The sequence below is a fragment of the Oncorhynchus mykiss genome, chromosome 16 (genome assembly GCF_057628025.1).
Source record: "Oncorhynchus mykiss isolate SJ-2025 chromosome 16, ASM5762802v1, whole genome shotgun sequence".
Lineage (NCBI taxonomy): Eukaryota > Metazoa > Chordata > Actinopteri > Salmoniformes > Salmonidae > Oncorhynchus > Oncorhynchus mykiss.
In genome coordinates this window covers 34,525,001-34,550,848 of record NC_143037.1, presented here as the reverse complement: position 1 = coordinate 34,550,848, position 25,848 = coordinate 34,525,001, and the positions used below count along the sequence as shown (strand labels likewise).

The following is a 25,848-nucleotide window of genomic DNA, read 5'->3' as shown; positions in this document are numbered from 1 at the left end:
CGTGTGTGTTTTTAGTGCGTTAAGGTGTCCCTGCTTGTCATCTCGCATCAAGTTTCACACAGAATTGTGACCCCTCACATTGGTTCTTATAGGTTCTTTCACCCAACAAGTCTCTTGACTGTGACGTGAAAATAAAATGTAAACGCTTCGAGTACAAATACTAATTCCAGTGGTGACTGAGTTTGTTGTTGGTTCAGGATGGGCTGCTAGAACAGATGTATGATCTCATCCTGGAGTACTCCCAGTCTCAGGCCTTCTCTGTTGGTTTCCCAGAGCTGGCCCTGCCCAGCATCATCCATGTAACATCACCATCATACCTCGTCTCCCCACAGGATGGACACTTGTCTTTTTTATTTTACACCTTTGCTAAATTGTCAGCTGCTAGCCTCTCTACAGTATACTCAAGGCTGCAACAAACATGACTTGGTTGTACTATATATGGCGAGGAGGCCAGTTAGAAACAGTGGGAGAAAGAGGAAGAGAGATTAAGATTTTAGTGTGGTTGCGTTGAACTTTAATGTCTCCACCAGCGGCCCTGGCGACCGACCACTGAGCCCACTTCCTGTCAGAGACAGCTAGTTGTGGGTGGGAGGCGAGCTCCTTTCTATGAGCTCAGCCAACCGACCAACGAAGGCAGCATCTGCCCTTGCCAAAGCAAACAGTCACTGAAGTCCTCCTCTTCCTTTGCCCTCTTCCAGAATGGATTACTGAGTTCTTCTTGTACTCTAGTTTTTACTGTTGCTGCACACACACACACACACACACACACACACACACACACACACACACACACACACACACACACACACACACACACACTGGGCACGGAGTAGCAACGACACAGTCCAGGGGGAAAAGACAAGCACCAGACTAGATGATTATTTTCCTTTTTTTTCTCTTCCTTTTTTTCTTCCTCCCTCCCTCTTTCTTCTTCCTCCCTTCCTGTCCTCCACCGCTCCACAGCTGAAAGCCTTCCTGAAGGAATGCAAAGTGGCCAATTACTGCAGGCAGATCCGCCAGCTGCTGGAGAAGGTACAGGAGAACAGTGGCCACATCACAGCCCGGAGACAGAGGGCCGCCTTTGGAGTGGCCGACGCAACCGCCGTGGTGAGCTTGGCTGTGTGTAAGTGTGTGTGCCCTTCCCGCCAGCCCGTGAGCAAGTGAGCCTGTCGGTGCCAGGTCGTCTGGGCTGCTGTTCCAGTGCCCTCATTTCACCTCTTGAGCACACACACACTTTCCCCTCAGTCCCTCTGTCTGCTACCCCAAGTATATTGAAATGCACCTATATGAGATTCCAGCTTGAATTGGGGGGGTTATCAGTAGTGATGAGCTGAAAAAAATGTAGGCACTTACGTATCGCAATATTATACTGACCAAAAATATAAACATAAGATGCAACAATTTCAACTTTTTTACTGCGTTACAGTTCATATAAGGAAATCTGTCAATTTAAATGAATTCATTAGGCCCTAACCTATGGATTTCACATGACTGGGCAGGGGAGCAGCCATGCGTGTGCCAGGGAGGGCATAGGCCCACCCACTTTGGTGCCAGGTCAAGACAATCAGAATGAGTTTTTCCGCACAAAAGGGCTTTATTACAGACAAAGGAGAAATGCTCACTAACAGGAATGTAAACAAATTTGTGCACAAATTATGAGAGAAATAAGCTTTTTGTGCATATAGAACATTTTGTGGCTCTTTTATTTCAGGTCATGAAACATGGGACTAACACTTTACATGTTGCTTTTATATACTTTAAAAATATTTTTGTTCAGTATACAGTACCGGTCAAAAGTTTGGACACACCTACTCATTTAAGGGTTTTTCTTTCTTTTTTTTTTTTTTTTTACATTGTAGAATAATAGTGAAGACAGCACAACTATGAAATAACACATATGTAGTAACCAAAAAAGGGTTAAACAAATCAACATATATTTTAGATTCTTCAAAGCAACCCTTTACCTTGATGACAGCTTTCAACACTTTTGGAATTCTCTCAACCAGCCTCATGAGGAATGCTTTCCAACAGTCTTGAAGGAGTTCCCACATATGCTGAGCACCTGTTGGCTACTTTTCCTTCACTCTGAGGTCCAGCTCATCCCAAACCATCTCAATTGGGTTGAGGTCGGGTGCTTGTGGAGGCCAGGTCTTCTGATGCAGCACTCCACCAATCTCCTTCTTGGTCAAATAGCCCTTACACAGCCTGGAGGTGTGTTTTGGGTCATTTTCCTGTTGATAAACAAATGATAGTCCCACTAAGCGCAAACCAGATGGGATGGTTCAGCTATGCTGGTTAAGTGTACCTTGAATTCTAAATAAATCACTGACAGTGTCACCAGCAAAAGGACCATCACACCGTTTCCTCCATGCTTCATGGTGGAAACCACACATGCAGAGATCATCTGTTCACCTACTCTGCGTCTCACAAAGACACAGGGGTTGGAACCAAACATCTAAAATTTGGACTCAACAGACCAAAGGATAGATTTCCCCCGGTCTACTGTCCAATGCACGTGTTTCTTGCCCAAGCAAGTCTCTTCTTATTATTGGTGTAGTTTAGTAGTGGTTGATTTGCAACAATTCAACCATGAATGCCTGATTCATGGAGTCTCCTCTGAACACTTGATGTTGAGATGTGTCTGTTACTTGAACTCTGTGAAGCATTTATTTGGGCTGCAATCTGAGGTGCCGTTAACTCTAAGGAACTTATCCTCTGCAGCAGAGGTAACTCTGGGTCTTCCTTTCCTGTGGGGTTCCTCATGAGAGCCAGTTTCCTCATAGCGCTTGATGGTTTTTGCAACTGCACTTGAAGAAACATTCAAAGTTCTTGAAGTTTTCTGCATTGACTGACCTCTTAAAGTAATGATGGACGGTAGTTTTCTCTGCTTATTTGAGCTGTTCTTGCCATAATATGGACTTGGTCTTTTACCAAACACAAATACATCTTCTGTATACCACCCTACCTTGTCACAACACAACTGATTGGCTCAAACGCATTAAGAAGGAAAGAAATTCCACAAATGAACTTTGGACCATTCACACCTGTTAATTGAAATGCATTCCAGGTGACTACCTCATGAAGCTGGTTGAGAGAATGCCAAGCATGTACAAAGCCTTCATCAAAGCAAAGGGTGGCTACTTCGAAGAATCTCAGATATAAAATATATTTTGATTTGTTTAACACTTTTATGGTTACATAATTCCATTTGTTTTATTACATAGTTTAATGTCTTCACTATTATTCTACAATGTATAAAATAGTACAAAATAAAGAAAACGTTGAATGAGTAGGTGTGTCCAAACGTTTGACCTGTACTGTATATCCATACTTTGTGGCAAGTTAGCTTTAGCTTGCGCTAGTCAACTGTGCCTCTGCCAAGATTCCTATATTTTCATCCTATAGCTTGTTCTGCATCTTCTTTTTAAATAGTGAGCCAATATGTTTTTAGCACATTTATTTCCATGACTGATCAAAACTCGTTTTCTCATGTTCTCTCGTCTCTCTACAGCAGACATACAGTGAGCAATATGTGTGCAATATCAAATAGCAATAAAATGGCACTACCGAATCGCAATACATATAGAATCGTGAGAATCGCAATACATATCGTATCGGTACGGTACGGTAAGTATCGTGACATTGTATCGTTGACCTCCCTGGCAATTCCCAGCCCTAGTTATCAGACATTGCGACTTTTCAGCAGCCAAGGCTGATGCTTCTTCAATCGTGTGATGGGTCATCAATGGTTGATTCTTTAGTCAGGTTTGTTTAATTCCAATTAGATAACTAATTGTTTCTGAGAATAGCTTTGAAGCTTTAAATCACCCCCCTCCAAGAGTCCAATTGTGCCAAAAGGTCATAAAAGTCAGCATGCACGCGCACACAGATGTCAGTTGGGTATCACTCAAAACCACTGCCCAGATGAGTCCCACCCCCAGTACAACCCCTTCCCAAAAACTCATGCCCACCAGTCTAGGAGAGCTCACTTTGGAAGTGCCTGTGAAGGTCTCCTCCTGCTGAGACCATCATGCTCCGCCTGACCCCTAACCCCCTGACCGCTCCTTTGGCTGTGTTCGTTACACACACAGACAGTGAGGAGATAAGAGGCTACGCACGCACGCATGCACGCACACGCACACAGAGAGAGAGCGGCCACCTCAGTGAAACCTGAGTAGGAAGCGAAGGAAGGGAGAGGAATTCTGGAGGAGACATCCCTATGTAAACACTGGCGCTGGTTGAAGGACGGCTCTCTGGTCATTAGATGTTCTTAATAGGTTTGAACCAGCCACCCCCCTACCCTTCCTCACCTTAATGAGTGAAGGTTTACGTGTGTGTGTGCTTGCGTGTGCAGAAATGCCATTTCCTGTGTGTTCTCCTCTCTCTCATTGTATGCACTCTCCACCTGCCCCACCAAACACACACACTCCCAAGGCTGCATTGCTTTGCTCCTTCTGAGTGCCTCGCCCCGGACCCGTGATAAATATTTAAGATTGTTTAGGAGTGAAATTAGAGGGGAGGTCTCCTTGTAATATAGCCTTGGAGAAATGTGTGTGTCTGTGTGCATGCGCACCGGTAGAGACCAAGAGACAGACAGACAGCGTGGCACCGGGGGGGGCAGCGCCTATTGCCACGGCTCCCAGCCCAGAGGAGCCGGGCTTTTGCGGAAAGGCCATTGCTCCCCTCTGGTCCCAAACACAAAAACACCCCCCACACATCACCCAGACTGAGAGTTAGCCTACCCTCTCTCTACTGTATAATAGAAATACAATATTCAGAACCACACGGAGTGAGCACTAGTTGTTGGATATGCCGATGAGTTGTAATTGAAGCATTGAGTGTGCCTTGTAGCATCGTGAGTGTACATTCAAGCATTTTAGTATTATCTTTCACTCTACCTGTTAGTTTTGAATATTTATTAAACATGCTACTGAAAACGGTGTTTCATTGTCCTCAGATCACATTTGAATGTGTCTGAACTGAAGCATAAATATATTTATAAAGCTTATGCTTTTTTGTATATATTTTGAGACATAGGGTTTTTGCCCAATATCCCAAGTAGGTGAACTAGGTGTGAGAGAACTGTAGAAACCAAAATATTGCCCGTAATCCGATAGCATTGTTTTGTCTGGGTTTGAAGTGTTTTCAAAAGCCCTTGCTCTTTTTCTGTTCACTTCCTCTCCTCTTTGCGCCGGTGACCAGCCTAGTAACCGCCACTGCAAATTGTCATAAATAGGTTTATCTAACTGACGAAGGAAGCCGCGGTCTATGCAGTCTATTGGATTTGGAGGTCAGATAATCCTATTGGGCCTGATCAATACCATCCGCAAAGACCTTTAGGGGAAGGGCGTAGATCCTCCAAGTCTCCTCTTTCAGCCTTTCCGCTTTCTTTCTTTCATCTTTCTCTCTCTCTCGCTCTCTCTTTCCCTTTATCTCTCTTAGGCTCTGTCTTTTCTTTCTCTCCCTCACTGTCTCTCTCTTGTGATCTGTCTTTGTCTTTATCTCTGCTTTTTACTCTCTCTCTGTTGGGGCGGTATTGGGCGATGGCTTACTGAGCTCGCAAATAATGTTTGAAATCTGGATTGCAGTGAAAACACACCAGAATACCTCAACGTTTTGATTGAGCCAGATATAAGGAGAAAGATGAGCACCCTTGCACTGCCAAGACAATAATACCTCAAAACAGGGACAAACGCAGAGTAGCTATGTAACAAGTGTGTTTAATGCTGTCGTGTGTGTGCAGGCAAAGTGGGAGAAGCTGACTACGGAGGAGGGCACTCCCCTTACCAGGTACTACAGCCAGTAGAAGAGGCTGAGGGAGAAGGAGATCCAGCTGGAGATGTCTTGGAAGGAGAGGGTAACTATCACACACACAACACCAATCAACAAAGTAACCACTTTAGGGCCAAACACAGTATTTTCAGGACATTCATTCAAATGAATGAATGACCTGATCCTATTTAATGAACTATACATATAACTTGGAAAGTTTGAGTAGACAATGCATTGTTGTCAATGAGAGATTGGGACAAAGGTTTCATGCACACATCTTAGAAATTATTTGTTTTTGATGATTTTTTTTTCAGCGTGGTCAGTTCTCTAAAATTTCCAAGTTTTAGGAAACAAACTGAAGTGTAGGCCAAATAATTTACTTTAAAAAACTGTCAAAGTAGTCAATGTGGCCCCAGGCTTGTTATACATGGTCCCAAATCACCTGTATGACAAAAAGCTTTCCATAACACAACATTTTGAAATGGAACTGCATATTGACGATTCCTCTCTCGATTAAGATGGAAGACTTGGAGCTTCCTGAGATCAAACGCAGGAAAATTCAGCAGAGAAGGCGGTGGACACGAAGGAGTTCAAGGATCTCTTTGAGTCTTACAGCGACTCGGACGACGATGGAGGACTCAAAGTCAAAGATAACTAACTCCATTCGCATACACAGCAGGGTCCTGTTTGGAGCCGACCAAAAATAGGCTTCAAATATAAACTTTTTACATTTTGTGACATTAGTGACACATGAGAATGGCCATCTGCTCAGATCAGCATGATACTCCCTTTTTCATAATTTTGATTGATTATCGGTTATCTGTGAAATTATCGTCCGATACTAATATAGCCGTAAAAGGCCAATTTCGTCCACAAATATCAGTGAACTGATATAGTGGTCGGGCTCTAGACTATTTTCTACTGGTGGCACCAGCCCATGATTAGCTCGCACCATTTTTATCTGCGCCTTCACGCAATAGAAAATATTTCTATCATCTTATAAAGTCATTCAAATTGCTTTATTAAAAACTGTAATAGACTGAGATGGTATTGAAGAAATATGTTGTTTCCTCTTTCCACGGTGTGATTCCAAATATTTTATATGCAACCTAATCCAGTGATTGTTGTGCATTTTGGGTAGACAACTACGCGATTGTTATATTTTACTGTTAATATAGGGCTCCAGAATTTTCCGTTTTTTTTTCCTTCTCCAAATAGAGATGAATTTGCCTGCATCTTTGTGCTCCAATATCATGGGCACATTTTATTTGGGGCTAATTCACCACCTGACATAAGCTAGATTGCTAACTCTTAATATACTGTATTACCCACTGCTAGTAGCCATGCATTAATCTAACAGTTTTTTATTTATTTTTATTTCACCTTTATTTAACCAGGTAGGCCAGTTGAGAACCAATTCTCAACTGTAAATGTAATTGTAGCTTGCCACCCAATGAGGCCTATGCACTCGCAATGGCCAATGTGCATTCCGCGCGCTCAGTATCTCAAAGCTATACCAAATATCTTGTTTGTAAAATAGTTGCTATAGAGGTAAAAATGTTAAGTTGAGAAATAAAGTATTCTGACAAAGCTGAGAACATCCTCTCCAACTGTGACAACAGGATATGTGTGTTTCCCCCTAATTGGTTTTTAAAATGTTATACAATCAGAACACACCTTTTCTCCCTAAACATTTTGTTTCCCCAGGAAAGAGAGTGGCTCGCTCGACACAGCAGCAGGCCCCAGCGAAAAGGTTCCTCATTAGAGGAATCATAAGGATACTGTTTGACCAAATCATGGTTTTAGCCTCCTAAAAAAATATGATGTTTCGAGTGAGGTGAACAAACGTGCAGCTCGCACAGATGCGACCTAATATATATTTTCTACTCTCACATACAAGTCAAAGGGTCGCAAAATGCAACTAAATGGTTGCAGTCTGAAGTCCTGCATACATTGCCTGATACTTCTCGAGATCTGCCGACACTCACTACATTTGCTGTTGGGGCTGGCCAGTAAATGCCCTGGTAGACTCTCTTGTCGGATGCTCATGCTTACACTATGCCTGTCTTGGCCACTAGGAGGCTGTATTGAGTTACATAGAGGCCATCTACAGACTGTTGGCCAGCAGCACAGAAGCACAGTCTTAACACACCCACACTTACATACAAGAACACACACACACCGTGTAGTAGACTATTCAGCCCTGCCTCTATGGCAAGGATACAGCTCCCTTTCCGGGATGAGCATTCGGCCTCGCTCTTTTTGGAATATGACGTTACTTCCCTAATCCTGAGTCAGTAAAGCTGTATTAAAGTCGGTGTTAGTGCTCCCATTTCAGACTGGATCATTCTGAAGAAATGGACCAGGGGCCATAGTGTTGCCAAGCTGCCCTCTCAGCAAGACCGGAGAAACCTCTGTCCATGTTGTTGATGTCCCTACTTCTCTCTTTCTTTCTCTCTTTATCCTTAAATAAGAATTTGTTCTTAACTGACTTGCCTAGTTAAATAAAGGTTACATTTCTCTCTTCCCACTGTCTCTCTTTCCACTTTCTCTCACCTGTATTTTTCTCTTTATGCTTCTATTTTTCTCTCTCTATCCTTCTGTATTTCTCTCTTTCCTCGCTCTCTCTCTATCCATCTCCGTCTATCCCATCTCCCTTTCCATCTTCCTATATTTATCTCCCTCCCCCTTTCTCTCTCCTTCAATATTTCTCTCTCAGCTGTCACTCCCTTCTTCCTTTAGCCTCTGTGTCTGACCCTCTGCTCTGGGTCATCCACAGGACACGGGCATGGCAGGAGCCCTCTTTTACAGCTTTACAGTTGGATACACTCGAGGGGGGGAAAGAACCGTAGAGGTCGGAAGGAGAGAGGGAGAGAGTAGAGTGATGGAGCATTAGGGGAATTTTCTGCATCTGGTCCTCATTGTAGGGAGAGTCCCCGCAAAACGGCGTGCAGCTGCCGGCGAAATGCCGGCCCTCCCCTTCCTCACCCGACGGCCCGCCCGCCCCCTCCGGCCCCTTCCCTCTCACAGGAAGCGCAGCCTTGGATCCCGGTGGGGGTTCCTAATTCAAACCAGTCCACTGGAACTGCCAGAGGTGGCCACTCCCCACTACATTCCCCTCTGCTCTCCTCCAGCTCCCAGGGCTTAACTGGCTGCCCCTGAATGTCCTCCATATGCACACAAGCATGCACAGACACACACACAAGCATGCACAGACACACACACAAACATGCACAGACACACACACAAGCATGCACAGACACACACACAAGCATGCACAGACACACACACAAACATGCACAGACACACACACAAACATGCACAGACACACACACAAGCATGCACAGACACACACACAAACATGCACAGACACACACACAAACATGCACAGACACACACACAAACATGCACAGACACACACACAAACATGCACAGACACACACACAAACATGCACAGACACACCCACAAACATAAACAGACACACCCACAAACATAAACAGACACACACACAAACATGCACGCAAGTCCGCACACGCATGTTTGAGAGAATGTGAGGGGGAGAGTGTGAGGGGGAGAAGGCTGGTTTCTGTAAATGTTGGGGAATAAGTCATAGGTCGTATAGGGTCAGACAGGCATGTAGATCCCGCTGACCCTCCCAACCCCAGTGAGGGTGTGTTTCAAGTTTGAAAGTTTATTCGCCATGTGCACAGGATACAACAGGTGTAAAACATTACAGTAAAATTCTTATCTTGAGAGCTCTTTCCCAACAATACAGTGATAATAATAGTAATGTAGAAAAATGATAGATAATAATGATAGAAAATAGAATAAAAAGCATACTAGAATTTAGATTTAAGTTGAAGAAACACGCCATATACAGGTCCATGCCAGTAACTTATTCATTGTGCAGGGTACTGGAGTGGTTGATGTGGGTTTATTCATAAAAAGTTACTGGTAGTAGGATATACATGTAAACAGGGCTGAAAAGTGACTGGTTGTAGAAATATATACTAATGGTAATATGCAGTATACATATAAACATGCACAAAAGTGACCAGTAGCATGATAAAGCAGTTTGTGTATGTAAGTAGGAAAAAGAGGGAGGGAAGATGGGGAGAGATTGGGTGTTTTCTCTGAAAAGTATGCCACATTTTGGGAGCTCCTGGGCAGAGGAAGCGGCCACATTGGTGTTGCCATGTGTTACCGACCAATTAGGCCCTTCTCTGGGGCTGGGGAGTCTAGGTAATAAGGGGAGAAGTGAATCATGGGAAGAAATGGTTGAGGGAGGAAGTGAAAAAGGTTCTCAAAGGAAGTCCTTCCTCTCTCTCCCCCGGCCACCAGCATCTCATTAAACTCCACTTCAAAGTCCAGGGACCAGTCTGCAGTAGCCTCTGCTACACACACACACATTTTAAATACTTCATTTGAATCCACCAATCAAATTGACAAAAACAAGGATCCAAACATTTCAAAGGTCCCTGTATGCATGGCACTCAAGGGTACAGAAAGCACCTCCTTCTCCAAACAGCTAAGCTGGCCACGACAGCTGAAACACAGCAGTGCCTAGCCAATTGCTTTAGCCATCGTTTTTGTCAGGTCCGCAATCTGGAGGCCACGCCCTGCAAGCCTGTGTATGTGGCCGAGACTGCCAAATATCAGCACCGCCAGCTTGCACCTCCACCCGGGGCTGTCCAAGCATGCCACGAGGGGCTGGTTTATGCAGCTTCTCTGTAAAGGCCTGCTCCATGTAGCCACCCACTTCCGCAGTTAGCGCCTCCCCCCACAGCAACACTTTCTGGCGTATTTGGCACACAGGAAAACACATCAACATCAAACCAGCTTCCCCTTACACAACAATGTTTCTACATATGTGCTGTTGGTGAGACTACTTGTCTCTCCTTCCTGGCTATCAGGTCGACAAGGCGGTCATTTCTAGCAATGTACAAATCCTTGTATGAACACCAGCCATTCACAACACGGGCAAAGGACTCCATTACATTTGACTCATGTAGAATACAAATTGGGTCATGGTTTGCAGGGTACCAGAGTGCTAGATCATATTTTGTTGGTAGAACTTGCAGCCTCGCCTTAACAGTAAAGGTGAGAATGTCCTCACCAATGGCAGCATTCTGGTACATGGAATGGGAGACGGAGTGGTCAGCACAGTCCAGAGCAGCGTGTTTCCCCTGCAGCCTCAGGCCAGTCCAGTGCTACAGTAGCTGGATCCGTCTGATACAAAGGAGTGTTGTCCTGAATGTAAGATGAGATGTTCCATCATGGGTGACAGAAATCTCCACAACAACAACACACACACACTCATTAAAGCATAACATACACACACATATTAAAGTACAACATACATATTTAAGCACAGCAAAACTAGCCTTCAGACAAACTCACTCACACAGACAGGACACAGGTGGCCATTTTACAGAGGAATTTGTAGCTGTCTGAAGTGATGCCTGCCTGCTATCTCTAGGCTATTTTCTCTATTTAGGCTGCGAGGGAGTATAAGATGTGTGAAATTAGCTGTGGTAAACTGTAATGAGTATTTTGTGCCATGACTTTAATGTATTCTCAGCTCCATCCCCATGTAGGTTATAGGGACTTCAAAGGTGGTTAGGTTCTACCTACCTACCTGCATGAACATACCTCGGCGCTCATATTCATAAAACGTATCAGAATAAGAGAGCTGATCTAGGATCAGATCCCCCATGTTCATTTAAACTTATTCATTATAATCCACAATGAAAACGGATTCTAAATCCGCACTCCTATTCCGAGACACTATGAATAGCACCTGGTATGGCAACTGCTAGGCCTCCGACTGCAAGGCACTTGCAGGGGGTAGTGCATACGCCCCAGTACATCACTGGGGCCAAGTTTCTTGCCATCCAGGACCTCTATACCAGGTGGTATCAGAGGAAGGTCCGAAAAATTGCCAAAGAGTCATAGAGTGTTCTCTCTGCTACCGCACTGCAAACGGTACAGGAGCGCCAAGTCTGTGTCCAAAAGGCTTCTTAACAGCTTCTACCACCAAGCCATAAGACTCCTGAACAGCTAAGCAAATGGCTACCCGGACAATTTTACCCCATTTTACGCTGCTGCTACTCTCTGTTTATTATCTATGCATAGTCACTTTCACTCTACCTACATGTACATATTACCTCAATTACCTCGACTATATATCCTTGTTACTGTTATTTTATTGTTGCTCTTTAATTATTACATTTGTTCCCTTTGTATTTATTTGTTTGCTTCAATTTATTTAGTAAATACTTTCTTAACACTCATTTTTTCTTAACTGCGTTGTTGGTTAAAGGCTTGTAACTAAGCAATTCACTGTAAGTTCTACCACTGTGACAAATAACGTTTGATTTGAATACAGGCCCTGAAGTGTTCAAAGTGTACATTATAAGTGTATAACATTAAACCTATCTTTAAAGTTTTGTATCTGACTCTCATCCGTAAAGCCAAGTCCCAGCTAATGAGTATTACATTTTCACTGGTTCTTAAAATCCTATCTCTCCTTCCTCTTGCCAGACAAAAAGGAGGGCTCTGACGACGATGATGACCTTCTTCAAGAGCTGTCTGACCTGAGCAATGACGAGGGGCGGAGGAAGACCAAGATGGCGCCTCAGGTTTGTGGACGGGCTTCTCTCTTACAGTATTGGACAAATATGCACTTTTCACACTACTGAGGGGTGCGAGGCCAAGTTATACTTTGCTGGCCTGGTTATGTATTCACTGTAGTTACTGGAACCGTACTAGAAAGGACAAGCTGAAAAGACAAGCTGAAAAGAAACTAGCAGCGTACCAGCACAGAACGTTTTGGGTCGGCACACTAGTGTGAAAAGGGTATTGCAAGACACACAGGCCCGGTCCAGAAATGACCCCTAGCCACCTACCACTTTTGATTTGTCAGATCTGTAGGGAATATGATGGGTGTATGCAAAATGGTGATGGCTCCACCTAGCCTTCAAATTGAGCGCAGGGTAGCTTCCAACATATTGTTTACTTCTATCTTGTCTTTTATTAGGAAACCTGCCATTTTCTCCACTGAAATCAAACCCATTGTGGTCACAAATACCCACCATCACATGTCTGCATTTTAAATCCATTGCTGCCTGATATTAGCACTCATTATTTACTTGGGAAGTATTGTAGAGTGATTGTTTTCTACACATAGTCCAGTAGTCCAGACATTTTTCACTCTCACTTAAAGGGACAATCAGGGATTGGTACATCCTTTTTTTTAAACTTTTGCTTTGTTGTTTGAATCCCTGATTGCCCCTTCAAATGAATCCCTCATTCATGAGCTTCCTTCCTCAATAGATGGTGGTAATGGTGAGGATGACGATGTAAACTGGGTTAAAGCCTCCAAGGCGCCAATGCAGCTGTCCAGAGTTGGCCGAGGGAAATGAGGACTTGGAAGACCGAGAGAGAGAGACGGGGGTGGATAGGAGTAGAGCGTTGGCTAGTACATTTAGTCATTACTGCCTTCCTGTTGGACACTTTTCTACATTTATTTTATTTGACTTATTTTGGGGCGGCAGGGTAGCCTAGTGGTTAGAGCGTTGGACCAGAAGGTTGCAAGTTCAAATCCCCGAGCCGACAAGGTTCAAATCTGTCGTTCTGCCCCTGAACAGGCAGTTAACCCACTGTTCCTAGGCCGTCATTGAAAATAAGAATTTGTTCTTAACTGACTTGCCTAGTTAAATAAAGGTAAAATAATATTTTGTTTTAGTTTGCTCCTTCAATGTGTACAGCACAAACATGTTCTTAAAGTTATTGTACATTACAAATAAATATTAAATACTTCTGAGACTACTTTGTTGGTTTCTGTGTGAAGTACCCTACTGATGCAATGCTTTCTCATTTCAGTGAACAGGATTATGTAGTGTAGTGGGTTGTAGCCAATAATTGCGTACATGAGCACCTGTGTTTCCCTGTTTGAACTTTGGTTTCCTGAGCATTTACCAGGATGGAATTTAGCAACGGACATTTGTTAGAAGAAAGGTATTGACTACACTGTGCTACACTATTCTATGGTGGGCTGGACCAGGCTGTGCTGGGTAAGGGGACAGAGGGAGGCTTCAACCCGCCAGGCGTGCCAGTCTTCTCTGCCTGCCAGGCGTGCCAGTCTTCTCTGCCCAGGCGGTGAAGCAGAAACAGACTGGCCTGTTTCCCTGCCAACCAAGCCCCCCGCACACTCCCTCCTCCACTCATTCCCTCTTTCCCCTCTCTCTAGGCACTTGTGTAGGTCTGAATGGACTGGATAGGTATAAGCAATATGGCCGACATTCCACCTTGCCTAGCAGCAAGACATAACTGATGCTGCGAACTTCCTTGACTAAAGCTCTCCTCTTTATGCAGTGTTTGCAGTGTTATTTTTGTGTGCATTCAGTACTTGTACATGATGGCAACCAGTTAAGTAGAGCTGAAGACCAAGCCAATGAAAGCCCAGGAGTGGCCCATAGGGGATAGATGGGTTTGACAGCTTCAGTGGAAACTCTGTTTTCTTTGTAGGCTAAAGGTGGGTGTGCTCACTCGCGTGTGCACTTCTCTTTGTGTGTACGTGTGTATGTAGGCGGAAGGGTCAGGTTTATCCCCACAGGCAGGGAGGCCTTGGCCTGCGGCTGAACCTCACACTGACAGCTGGTGTTGACCTGAACCATGCCCCCAGGGGTCCACTCCCCTGCAAACACACACACACACAACGACAGGGAAGAGCACACACACAGGGAAAAGCAGGGGATCGGATACTATCAGAATGTCACTGCTCCAACAAAGCAAGCGCACACCATCTAGCTGTCAGAGAAAACACACTACAAACGGTACTGATAAGTGAGGTGTAGAAGAAAGCAGTCGATCGTTTCCTTAGGATTTATTTTACCAAGTGGCGAATAGAAAAATAGGATCAAGACAAAACAGTGATGGGAAATCTAGACCATTTTAATTAATTGCTTACACGTAGTTAAAAAAAAATCCTTAACAAATTCAAAGATTTGCATTTAGCTCTTTGTGCCTTTTCCCTGCAATCAAGGGAAAACCAAGTAAATGTTCTTTGGAATCCATTGTGAGGACTAAGTATTATACACATCTGTTCATCTAACTACAGCAAAAGTCCTATAAATATCATTTCCTAATTTATATTGCTGAAGTAGCATTTAAGATTGGGGCTTCTTTTAATGTCAAACATTTGAAGAAAAAAAACTACAAACAAAAAAGTTTGAAACAAAAGTACCACCAAAAGTTAGCAAGTCACATTTTGTTCAGTCATAAAGATTTTTCCCCATGCAACGACATAAAAAAAAAAAAATTAAATTGAAAGTACCATGTATGTAACCTACAGGATATTTTCAGCTTAAGCATGATTCTGTACAATTCGGCATGTTTGTATATCCCACAGTAGTTTAACACGATTATGCAATAACATTAGCCCTATGAGCCGAAGCCACCGTTTCGTCCCCATCCTGTATCAGTAACATTTGAGTGTGTCAGAGAAATAACTCTGCCTATAGGCCGATGGCTTATGGGCACAACTGTGGCATGTACCTAGAACACCTTGTATAAAGATTCCCCCTTGTTTCACCTTACAAGGAGTCTCCCTGGTCTTTTAAAGACAGTCATATGAGGTACTGGGCCCACTGGGATCTTTTATGTACCCCACCTCTCCCTAAGACTAGCAATTTTGCCCACAAAGCAACACAAAAAAAACACCAGAAACAAACATGGAATATCGTCTCTTATTTCACACATCTTTGGTTTTGGACTGTGGAATGCATAGTTGCAATAATGAAGGTTTTTTGGAGACCCTTTCAGTGTATGCTTTCACTCCAGCCTCCAGAATTCTCAGTTCCTCTGAGCTGTTTGGGCTCCTTAGACTGGGAGTGAGAAGAAAGGAGGGGAGGAAAAGAGCGAGAGAAAAGAGAGAAGAGGCGTCTCTCTTTTAAGTGCTGGGCGCCACCGAGTATGTTGGGGAGCAGACAGAGGGAGAGAGGGGCTTCCTTCTTCAGCCCAGGAAGAAAGAGTTTCCGGTAGCGTCTGTCTGACTCAGAAGAATGTCGTAGTTCTGGGGCTTTGCTCTTTCTTTGGCAAGCTGTCTGAGACCAGCTGTCTGCTCTCTCTCTCGCTCTCTTTCTCCCTCTGTCGCTTCATCACATCTCTCCCTCCAGCCCACTGTTACGTCTTTGGATTCTGCTCGGCTACAACCACAGTGGAACTTGAAGTTGATTGGGCTGCTTTGATTAGTCCTTTTAGTTCATTTTTATTTTGTTCACTTTTATATTTATATATATATATATATATTTTTTTTACAGTTTATTCCCCAAACCAAAGGGAGGTGTATGCCCAAAGGGGGAGGAAGGGGGTCAATTCAATGTCTGTTACAGAACTTTCTCTGTACCCATCTCCCTCCCTCCCTGTGCCTTCCCTGTGCAGCCAGTTGGATCCTACGAGGGGGTCTTGGCTGCCTCGTAGCCCCCCGACACAGAGCCGTTGGCGTTCTCCTGCTTGGGGGAGGAGTGACAGGCGGGCGGGGGGCCGCTGTAGGGGGAAGAGCTGCTGCTGGCGGAGGAGAGGGGCCGCAGTGGTAGCGCCAGGGGGGTGTCGGACGGCTGGAGGTCCCTGTCCGGGGGGCGCAGGGCAGATGGCGGGATCGCCGGCGGGAGCGCCAGCGGGAGGGCCAGCGGGAAGCTGGTCATGTAGAAGATTCTGCCAACGCGCCGTGCCACCTGAGGAGAGAGAGAGAGAGAACGCCACATGCCGAGGTTAAAGCTGCTCAGCTCACAGTCTACATCCCAAATGGGCCCTGGTCAAAAGTAGTGCACTATGTCGGGAATAGGGTGCAATTTGGGACAAACATCATGTCCTAGTGTTCTACTGTACCACCAGCCTGAGAGAGAGGAGAGGGTTAAGGGCTACAGTACGGTATGCCTGACAATCTGTGCACCGACAACGGGCCGCACATTTAGACGCTACACTATCTATCTGCTTTGGCTAACTACGATGCACTACTAGCTTCCATCACTCACAAACACACTCACACAATCACTTGAGGTTTACTCACACAAGAACAGTCTACTCATACAACAAAAATAGGAACTTTGAGGCTGCACACACACACTCCTGAGGTGATGGTCCTGAGTGTGTGGCCAGTCAGTGGTGTGTACCTGAGAGCGTATCTTAAGCGCCGGGCCCAGCTTCAGTCCCATGATGTTGAGCAGGTGCTCCTCCGTGAGCAGTGGGAGGGTCTCTCCGTCGATGGCCTGCTCCCGAAACACCTTCAGGAGAGACACAGCCACTTCAGCCAGGGCCGAGACAGACACACACACTCCTAAACACGCACAAACTCATAAATACACGCTCACACAGAGCATACACTCACACAGAGCTTGCATACACACTCACACCATTCTCAATATTCCAACAGAGTGTGTGTGTGTGTGTGTGTGTATTACATTAATAAGGGGACTGTGGTGCTGTGAGAGATAACAGTGGTCTTACAGCTATAAAATCAACTAGAAACCAACTCTACTAATAGTAGAACTTCTGATTGAGGTGACAATATTAGATACTCTGATCCCAAAGCCTTACTCTGCCCTACTCTGCTCTTCCACCAGCCTGACCCTGTTCCCTCTCTCTCTCTCCCTCTCTCTCTCTCTCTCTCTCTCTGGTTTAAAGGGTGGATAAACCAGTCCCTGCCATCCTGCTCTGGTCCTTACCTGGTTGTACTCGGCACAGCCGGCCAGGCCTCCCACGAAGCCACACACCTCCTCCACACTCCACTTTCTGATGTCCTCCACTGGGGGCGCCGCTGAGTCTTCGCCGTCCATGAACATACCACCCATACCACCTATGAGAGGAGAGAGGGTAGAGGGATGTTGTAAATGACTAAGTCATATTCATTAGTGTACTTTAAAAAAAATCTGTCCGTTTTCTTCTATTTGGTGCCTGATGAATACAACCCAGGACAGACCTTGACCAGCAGCTAGCATACACCCATTTCTCCAGCTAGCATACACCAATTTCTCCAGCTAGCATACACCCATTTCTCCAGCTAGCATACACCCATTTCTCCGTTTAATTTCTCGATCTCATTGTCCAAATCATGCAATTCTCTTTCACACACACACTTTTTCTCTCGGACTGTTGTTTTGTCCTCGCGGTTGTTTTGCAATTGTGTAAATGGACATTATATTTAATTGCTTTTAAAAATGTTTGCATTGAATCATATTTAATTTCACATTTAAAAGTGTACTTGATCCATGTTTGCTAATTCTCATTGTTGTTGTGCCTAACTACTCCCTCTCTCTTTTCTCCCCCCCACCTCTTCTTCCACATGGTTGTGGTGATAACCCTGTGTGTAGAGGGGTCAGGGGGGGTCAGTGGCAGGGCCCCTTCCAGGGGGAGGTCTCCACGCTGCAGACACAGAAAGAGTACTGCTAATGTCTTTCATATGCTTTCCAAGGGGTGTGTGTGTGTGTGTGTGTGTGTGTGTGTGTGTGTGTGTGTGTGTGTGTGTGTGTGTGTGTGTGTGTGTGTGTGTGTGTGTGTGTGTGTGGGTGCGTGTGTGTGCGTGTGTGTGTGTGTGTGTGTGCATGTGTGTGTGTGTGGTGTGTGCATGTGTGTGTGTGTGTGGTGTGTGCATGCACATTCGTGCATAGGTGCGTGTTGGTTCCCACTGTGAAACTGGCTGTTTTGCCTCTGCTTTCCTAAGCAGTTTCTGTCTGTGTTTTCAAACGTTCAAATCTCTCTCTATTTAATAACAGTCATTAGACACAGACAACTCAAACCAGGTTTCTAATTAACCCAAACAGAGTTGCTCTAATATGAAGGTTTGATTCTGTGTGTATTTGCGAGTTTAAGCTAGGGTGAATTCAAATGTCCTCCGGAGATTCAATGATTCAAGACCTCTTGGTGTAACAGTTAAGCGTTGTCTTGACATACGCTGTATTCGGATTCACGGCCAGTTCAGGACTACCCCCTACATTAGTGTCAGAAGTGGGATGGAGCCTGAGGCCATCTGAGAGGCATGTACACGTGAAGGACGTGGTATAGAGAAATGTGGGGATACACCCTCCCAAAGGACGGGGTAGTGTAGCAACCCTAACCCAACACCTAGCAAGCTTGTCAAGAGTGTCACGTGTTGGCTTGACAGTTGCTGGACCCAGGTGCAAGCACCGGTTGATGCTACCCCCCCGAATTCGCTACAATATACTTTCATGGTTGGTTTCATTAGGTTTCCATCCAGTTTGCTATATATTTCCATGCTAGTTTTCCAAAAGCTGCTTTTAAAAAATGCACATTTTCCCACCAGAGGTGATTTCTATCCAACTGACTTGTTCCAGATTAAAAAATGTGTGCGTCATAACGTAATGCACATAAAAAGATATTAGTCATGTAACTTTTAATTTACCGAAAAACAAAAACAAAAGTTTGATGTGTTTCCATTCTATTTTTATATCTGTCTATGTTTTTGGCACAAAAAAAGTCTGCGATAAACAGCAACTGTTCCCACTCTGGTCTTGGCGCTTTCACTCTGGCCAACAGCTCGCAGATCCAGTTTGGAGGGTACATGACGAGGATAAGAGCAAGATCATTTGTCAATTGGCAGCCAAGCACCGATCATCATGTCACCACCTTACAAAGAAAGACCCTCACTAGTTATTGGAAAGGTGCATCAAGCTCATCACCGTGTACTTTCACCACCCTGTGAAGTTCATCGTAACTTATTTCATCTGTAGCTTAATAAACTGAATGTTTTTCCAAGTCGCATTGGGAGGACTACACAACATAACATTGTTTGACTGCAAGTTTACTTCCACATGATGGTTATATTATCAATATTTGCACATAACGTTTCCGCTGGAATTGTCATCTATTTCACCCACAAAATAATTATCCCACCTTCTATAGCGTATTTTGTTTTGTTGACATTTGGAATGTTTACCGACAAATTTGCTGTTTCCAATAGGCCTGCCTGCATGTCGTGACATTTTTTATCCAACACGTACAGTCGTGGCCAAAAGATTTGAGAATCACTTAAGTCTGCTGCCTCAGTTTGTATGATGGCAATTTGCATATACTCCAGAATGTTATGAAGAGTGATCAGATGTATTGCAATTAATTGCAAAGTCCCTCTTTGCCATGCAAATGAACTGAATCCCCCAAAAACATTTCCACTGCATTTCAGCCCTGCCACAAAAGGACCAGCTGACATCATGTCAGTGATTCTCTCGTTAACACAGGTGTGAGTGTTCACGAGGACAAGGTTGGTGATCACTCTGTTATGCTGATTGAGTTCAAATAACAGACTGGAAGCTTCAAAAGGAGGGTGGGGCTTGGAAATATTGTTCTTCCTCTGTCAACCATGGTTACCTGCAAGGAAACACGTGCCGTCATCATTTCTTTGCACAAAAAGGGCTTCACAGGCAAGGATATTGCTGCCAGTAAGATTGCACATAAATCAACCATTTATCGGATCATTAAGAACTTCAAGGAGAGCAGTTTAATTGTTGTGAAGAAGGCTTCAGGGCACCCAAGAAAGTCCAGCAAGTGCCAGGACCGTCTCCTAAAGTTGATGCAGCTGCGGGATCGGGGCACCGCCAGTAAAGAGCTTGCTCAGGAATGGCAGCAGGCAGTTGTGAGTGCATCTGCACGCACAGTGAGGCAAAGACTTTTGGAGGATAGCCTGGTGTCAAGAAGGGCAGCAAAGAAGACACTTCTCTCCAGGAAAAACATCAGGGACAGACTGATATTCTGCAAAGGCACGGGGATTGGACTGCTGAGGACTGGGGTAAAGTTATTTTCTCTGATGAATCCCCATTCCGATTGTTTGGGGCATTCAGAAAAAAGCTTGTCTGGAGAAGACAAGGTGAGCGCTACTGTCAGTCCTGTGTCATGCCAACAGTAAAGCATCCTGAGACCATTCATGTGTGGGGTTGCTTCTCCGTGAGCCAAGGGAGTGGGCTCACTCACAATTTTGCCTAAGAACACAGCCATGAATAAAGAATGGTACCAGCACATCCTCCGAGAGGAACAATTTGGTGACGAACAATGCCTTTTCCAGCATGATGGAGCACCTTGCCATAAGGCAAAACTGACAACTAAGTGGCTCAGGGAACAAAACATCATGCTGGAAAAAAACATATTTTGGGTCCATTGCCAGGAAACTCCCCAGACCTTAATCCCATTGAGAACTTGTGGTCAATCCTCAAGAGGCGGGTGGACAAACAAAACACCACAAATTCTGACAAACTCCAAGCATTGATTATGCAAGAATGGGCTGCCATCAGTCAGGATGTGGACCAGAAGTTAAATGACAGCATGCCAAGGTGGATTGCAGAGGTCTTGAAAAAGAAGTGTGCAAATATTGACTCTTTGCATCAACTTCATGTAATTGTCAATAAAAGCCTTTGACACTTATGAAATGCTTGTAATTATACTTCAGTATTCCATAGTAACATCTGACAAAAATATCTAAAGACACTGAAGCGGCAAACTTTGTGTAAATTAATATTTGTGTCATTCTCAAAACATTATTGTACATTACTCTCATAAAAAGGTTGGATGGTACATTAATCTCATAAAAAGGTTGGATGGTAAATGGAAGACCCATTTGTGATCAAGCTTTAACATCCTGACTAACGTCTTGAGATGTTTCTTCAATATATCCACATAATTTTCAGTCCTCATGATGCCATCTATTTTGTGAAGTGCACCAGTCCCTATTGCAGCAAAGCACCCCCACAACATGATGCTGCCACCCCCGTGCTTCAGGGTTGGGATGGTGTCTTCGGCTTGCCAGCCTCCCCCTTTTTCCTCCAAACATAATGATGGTCATTATGGCCAAGCAGATCTATTTTTGTTTCATCAGACCAGAGGACATTTCTCCCAAAAGTATGATCTTTGTCGCCATGTGCAGTTGCAAACCATAGTCTGTTTTTTTATGGCAGTTTTGGAGCAGTGGCTTCTTCCTCGCTGAGAGGCCTTTCAGGTTATGTCGATATAGGACTTGTTTTACTGTGGATGTAGATACCTTTGAACCCGTTTCCTCCAGCATCTTCACAAGGTCCTTTGCTTTCGTGGGATTGATTTGTACTCTTCACACAAAAGTACATTCATCTCTAGGAGACAGAACACGTTTCCTTCCTGAGCTCTATGAAGGTTGTGTGGTCCCATGGTGTTTATACTTGCATACTATTGTTTGTACAGATGAATGTGGAACCTTCAGGCATTTGGAAATTGCTTCCAAGGATGAACCAGTCTACAATTTATTTTCTGAGGTCTTGGCTGATTTCTTATGATTTTCTGATCTTATGAGTTTGAAGGTAGGCCTTGAAATACATCCACAGGTACACCTCCAATTGACACAAACGATGTCAATTAGCCTATCAGAAGCTTCTAAAGCCATGACATAATTTTCTGGAATTTTCCAAGCTGTTTAAAGGCACAGTCAACTTATTGTATGTAAACCTCTGACCCACTGGAATTGTGATACAGTGAAATAATCTATCTGTAAACAATTGTTGGAAAAATGACTTGTGTCATTATAGTTTGTTAGCAAGAAATTTGTGGAGTGGTTGAAAAATGAGTTTTAATGACTCCAACCTAAGTGTATGCAAACTTCCGACAACTGTAGCTGTTATCATTGCATACCACTTCTCTCAAATGCAGTTGTTTTTAGCTAGCATGCTAACGCCCATGAAGATCGGTTGGTTGCATGGCTAGCCAAATAGCATTCACAGGTTTCAGTCGGAGTAACATTTAAGTGTGATGGAGTTGGTTGGTGTGTGTGTATTACTCACCGGTGTGGAAGTAGGGGCTGGTATATGGGAATCCAAAGGGCAGAGACTGGTCGTGGAGCCCTTGCAGAGGGGGCATGGTGCCAGGTGGAAAGTGGTACTTAACATCGCTCTTACTCAGCCCTGGGGTGAAGAGGTGGTGGCTACGTGGTGATTCTGCGTCCGCCGAACTACAGGGGGCACTGAGCCGACCTTCGCCCTCGCCCGCCTCCTTGGCACCGTCACACCCCCCCTTCCTGCCGCTCTCTTTCCCCCTGTCCCTGTGAAGCCCATGCCCCTCAGTGGCCTTGCCATCCGAGCCCTTGTGCCTATCCGAGCCCATCTCCGTCTCGCTGTCCGAGTCCTTCATCTCATCATCGTGACCGTCCGCGTCTCCCTCCCTCCCTCGGCATTCCCTTTCTTGGTGCTCTCCCCCTCTGGGCTGCTGGGGGCCATTCCTGGAGGCCCCCTTCCTTAATCCACCCCGAGCCCCGCAGCTTTGTCCCTGGGTGTCTTTGGACGTTGTGGCCCCTGAGGGCCCCTGGTGGTTGAGAGAGAGCAGGGGGCTGTTGGTGTGTCGGAGCACCAGCATGGCGTTTTGGCGTCGGCTGAGTTCCTCGTGGAGGGGGTGTCCCTCGGGCAGGTGGTGAAGGCTGCGCAGGGCAGGGTGGTCCAGGGGGAGGCCATGGGCTAGGCCCAGGGGGTCGGAGCTCCCCAGCACACGCTGCTGCTGCTGCCTGTGAAGACTCTCCAGCTCCTTGTGTCTGAGCAACTCTGCTGACATCTCCAACCTGGGACCGGACATAGATGAGAGAGGTTAGAGACAATGTTATCACACAGACTAAACATAATTTTAGTACATAGACACACACATTAAGCTACAGCCTTGACATCACACACACACACACACACACACACACACACACACACACACACACACACACACACACACACACACACACACACACACACACACACACACACACACACACACACACACACACACACACACAACAGCACAAGAAGACAATGACAAACCTGGCAAGGTTCTGCTTCCGAAGCATCTCCTGTTGCCGGGCAAACATCTCAGCTTGGGCAGGCTGGAGAAAACCATAGCCTGAGGGAAATACATAAAAAACACAGTGATGAGCACACACACTCATTAAGAGATTTCTGACATACACTACAAATGGGGTTTTAAAATACAATGAGATAGACCCCCTGTTAAATACCAATGCCTCACAAAGTATCAGGTACAAATACATTCCTTAAATGATAAAAGTCTCTATAATGATATAAGTCAAAAAGCACAAAAGACATGAATTTCATTGAACATTTTTCCATTTACATTTGAGTGGGAACGCAGCTAATGCTGTTTGAAGTGTCTACCATAGGCCAATCTTTCTTGTTGGATTCAATCTGTATTGCAAAAGTATTGCGGAAGCCCCATGTTATAGCTCGGTTGAAATTTCAAGGCAGTGTTCCCGCATTCGTGGAGACTGCATTCACGGTAAACGCTGTATATGGCCAGTCAATCGGAATTACCTTGAATCCAGCCCTAACTCACCATTAATACTGTAAGTGTAGGACCTATATTCATTTCTGTAATTAGCCTGCTAGCATTAGCATCCGACTTACTTGGGGCCTGGCACAAGGCAGAGGGCATGCCCAGGAAGGGTGGCCGCAGGTGGGGTCCCAACGCGATGTGAGGAGCGTTCTGGGGGGACAGCAAAGGTGGGGGATGGGACATCTCCCTGTGGACACACAGAAACAAAAACACGCCACATGTAGCACTAGAACCGCTAGCCCTTTCAGCCTAAGTACCCGCTAGAGAACGCTGTAAGGGGGCCCACTTTAAAATACACATCAGATGAATCTACTTTGTTTTTATCAACCTAAATAAAGAACATCAAACACGTTTTTTATTGATTGAATGTAGTCATATCTTAACACTATTTTGTTTATTTTAAATAGTTGTATATTGTATATTTTGATGTACATAAAATGCATGTGCAGTGTTATTCTACAAAGGCCTAGTGCAACACATAGCATATTTTTGTTTTCCTTACCATAAAAATGTAACAATGTAACACATATGATCAATTGTATTTGTAGATTCAATTAGAAATAGAGTTATAGTATGTAATACGGTCGAATGATTTGCTGTAAACACTAGCGCCAAGCTTAATAAATATTGCCTGACAACTCACAGCTCAAGCGATCGCTATATACATTCATTTTAAAACTTCTATCCTAGAAGTTGTTTGTGTGAATTCAAAATGAGTCACGTTGTACAAAACAAATTCCTCAGCGATTGGATCGTCTCTAACAAAACGAACCTTTCAGAGTATCAAAGTTGATAATGTCATCATGTAGGCCAGCTCTGGCCCAAACCATCGGTTTCCGGCACCAATCAGAACGGTCAGAATAGGTTTGTATTCTAGAAATTGCTGGGGAGGGAGGCAAATCCAAACTCATTGTGGAGGAGAGACATCACTTGGCCGGAGCGATGTGGATGGGTAGCCAGGCAATAATAAATATTGCATAAAAAAATGTTCTGAATTAATTACAGAAAGAAATATTTGGGGAAATATATCCATGAAAATATATGAAAACAAGAGTCATTTATTGATAGTATTGGACCCTGTACTGTGCCCTTACCCATGCCTTTTCGCATGAATCAATCTGGTCTTCTCTTCTCTATTAATGCTCCTGATTTCACAGTCAGCACATAGCTTCTGTGCTTTTTGTGGGCAAGATCCAAAAACAATTTGGTTGCGCTGCACACAGTTTTCATGGGCCTTGTTCCGTGTGCACCTGCCGACCTGGCAATGTTTTTTCTTTTCTCTCCAATGTGTGAGCTGTGAGAAGGATGCTTTTCTCAGTTAGACTTGTTCTGTTCTTTCCTAGGTGAGGCTCAAGCATCTCATGCTCAAAGTCAACGTCAATATCTGCAATGTTGTCGGCGTCCATTCATTTGGTTCAACGTGCCATTGTGAACAAGACACGTTATGCGTTTTACTCCGTGTCTGATTTGAATCTCGCCGAGGGGAGATTACATATCCTTTCCAGCCTTTCATAATAAAATAATTTGACTGCTCACAATGGCCAGTTCTTCATCATCATTACACTATTGTTCTGAATTCAATCACCGTCTTCACCCTCCTTATCATTCAAATTGAATCACCCTCTTCCTCATCCTCATCATTCAGTTCGTTCAAATTCAATTGTGAAGTAACGAGTAAAAATGATCCGTTTCACCCAATCATCCATTTTCGCCATTCATTA

The 25,848-nt window shown here is 44.6% G+C and overlaps 1 protein-coding gene and 1 pseudogene across 8 annotated transcripts in view; one reads left to right on the top strand and one right to left on the bottom strand.

Moving 5' to 3' along the window:
* LOC149976653 (nucleolar complex protein 2 homolog) overlaps nt 1–13,603 on the top strand; it is a 47,104-nt pseudogene extending 33,501 nt beyond the window's left edge. The window contains exons 6-12 of the transcript XR_016487031.1: nt 194–299; nt 964–1,107; nt 5,744–5,857; nt 6,291–6,415; nt 12,162–12,180; nt 12,317–12,414; nt 13,109–13,603. The product of XR_016487031.1 is annotated as a nucleolar complex protein 2 homolog (transcript). The remainder of the gene's footprint in view (nt 1–193; nt 300–963; nt 1,108–5,743; nt 5,858–6,290; nt 6,416–12,161; nt 12,181–12,316; nt 12,415–13,108) is intronic.
* A 1,104-nt stretch (nt 13,604–14,707) lies between these two features.
* Nucleotides 14,708–25,848, bottom strand: part of LOC110491833 (sterile alpha motif domain-containing protein 11) — a 101,084-nt gene continuing 89,943 nt past the window's right edge. For 4 of the 7 annotated variants that reach the window (XM_036946729.2, XM_036946730.2, XM_036946732.2 and 1 more), the window contains exons 8-13: nt 24,199–24,314; nt 23,599–23,677; nt 22,585–23,351; nt 17,500–17,630; nt 16,948–17,058; nt 14,708–16,509 (exon numbers count right to left, since the gene is read on the bottom strand). In XM_036946729.2, the coding sequence (XP_036802624.2) occupies nt 16,228–16,509; nt 16,948–17,058; nt 17,500–17,630; nt 22,585–23,351; nt 23,599–23,677; nt 24,199–24,314 (1,486 nt within the window). In that variant the 3' untranslated portion in view covers nt 14,708–16,227. The remainder of the gene's footprint in view (nt 16,510–16,947; nt 17,059–17,499; nt 17,631–22,584; nt 23,352–23,598; nt 23,678–24,198; nt 24,315–25,848) is intronic. The other 3 variants (XM_036946731.2, XM_090202572.1, XM_090202573.1) reach the window with 1 other exon arrangement.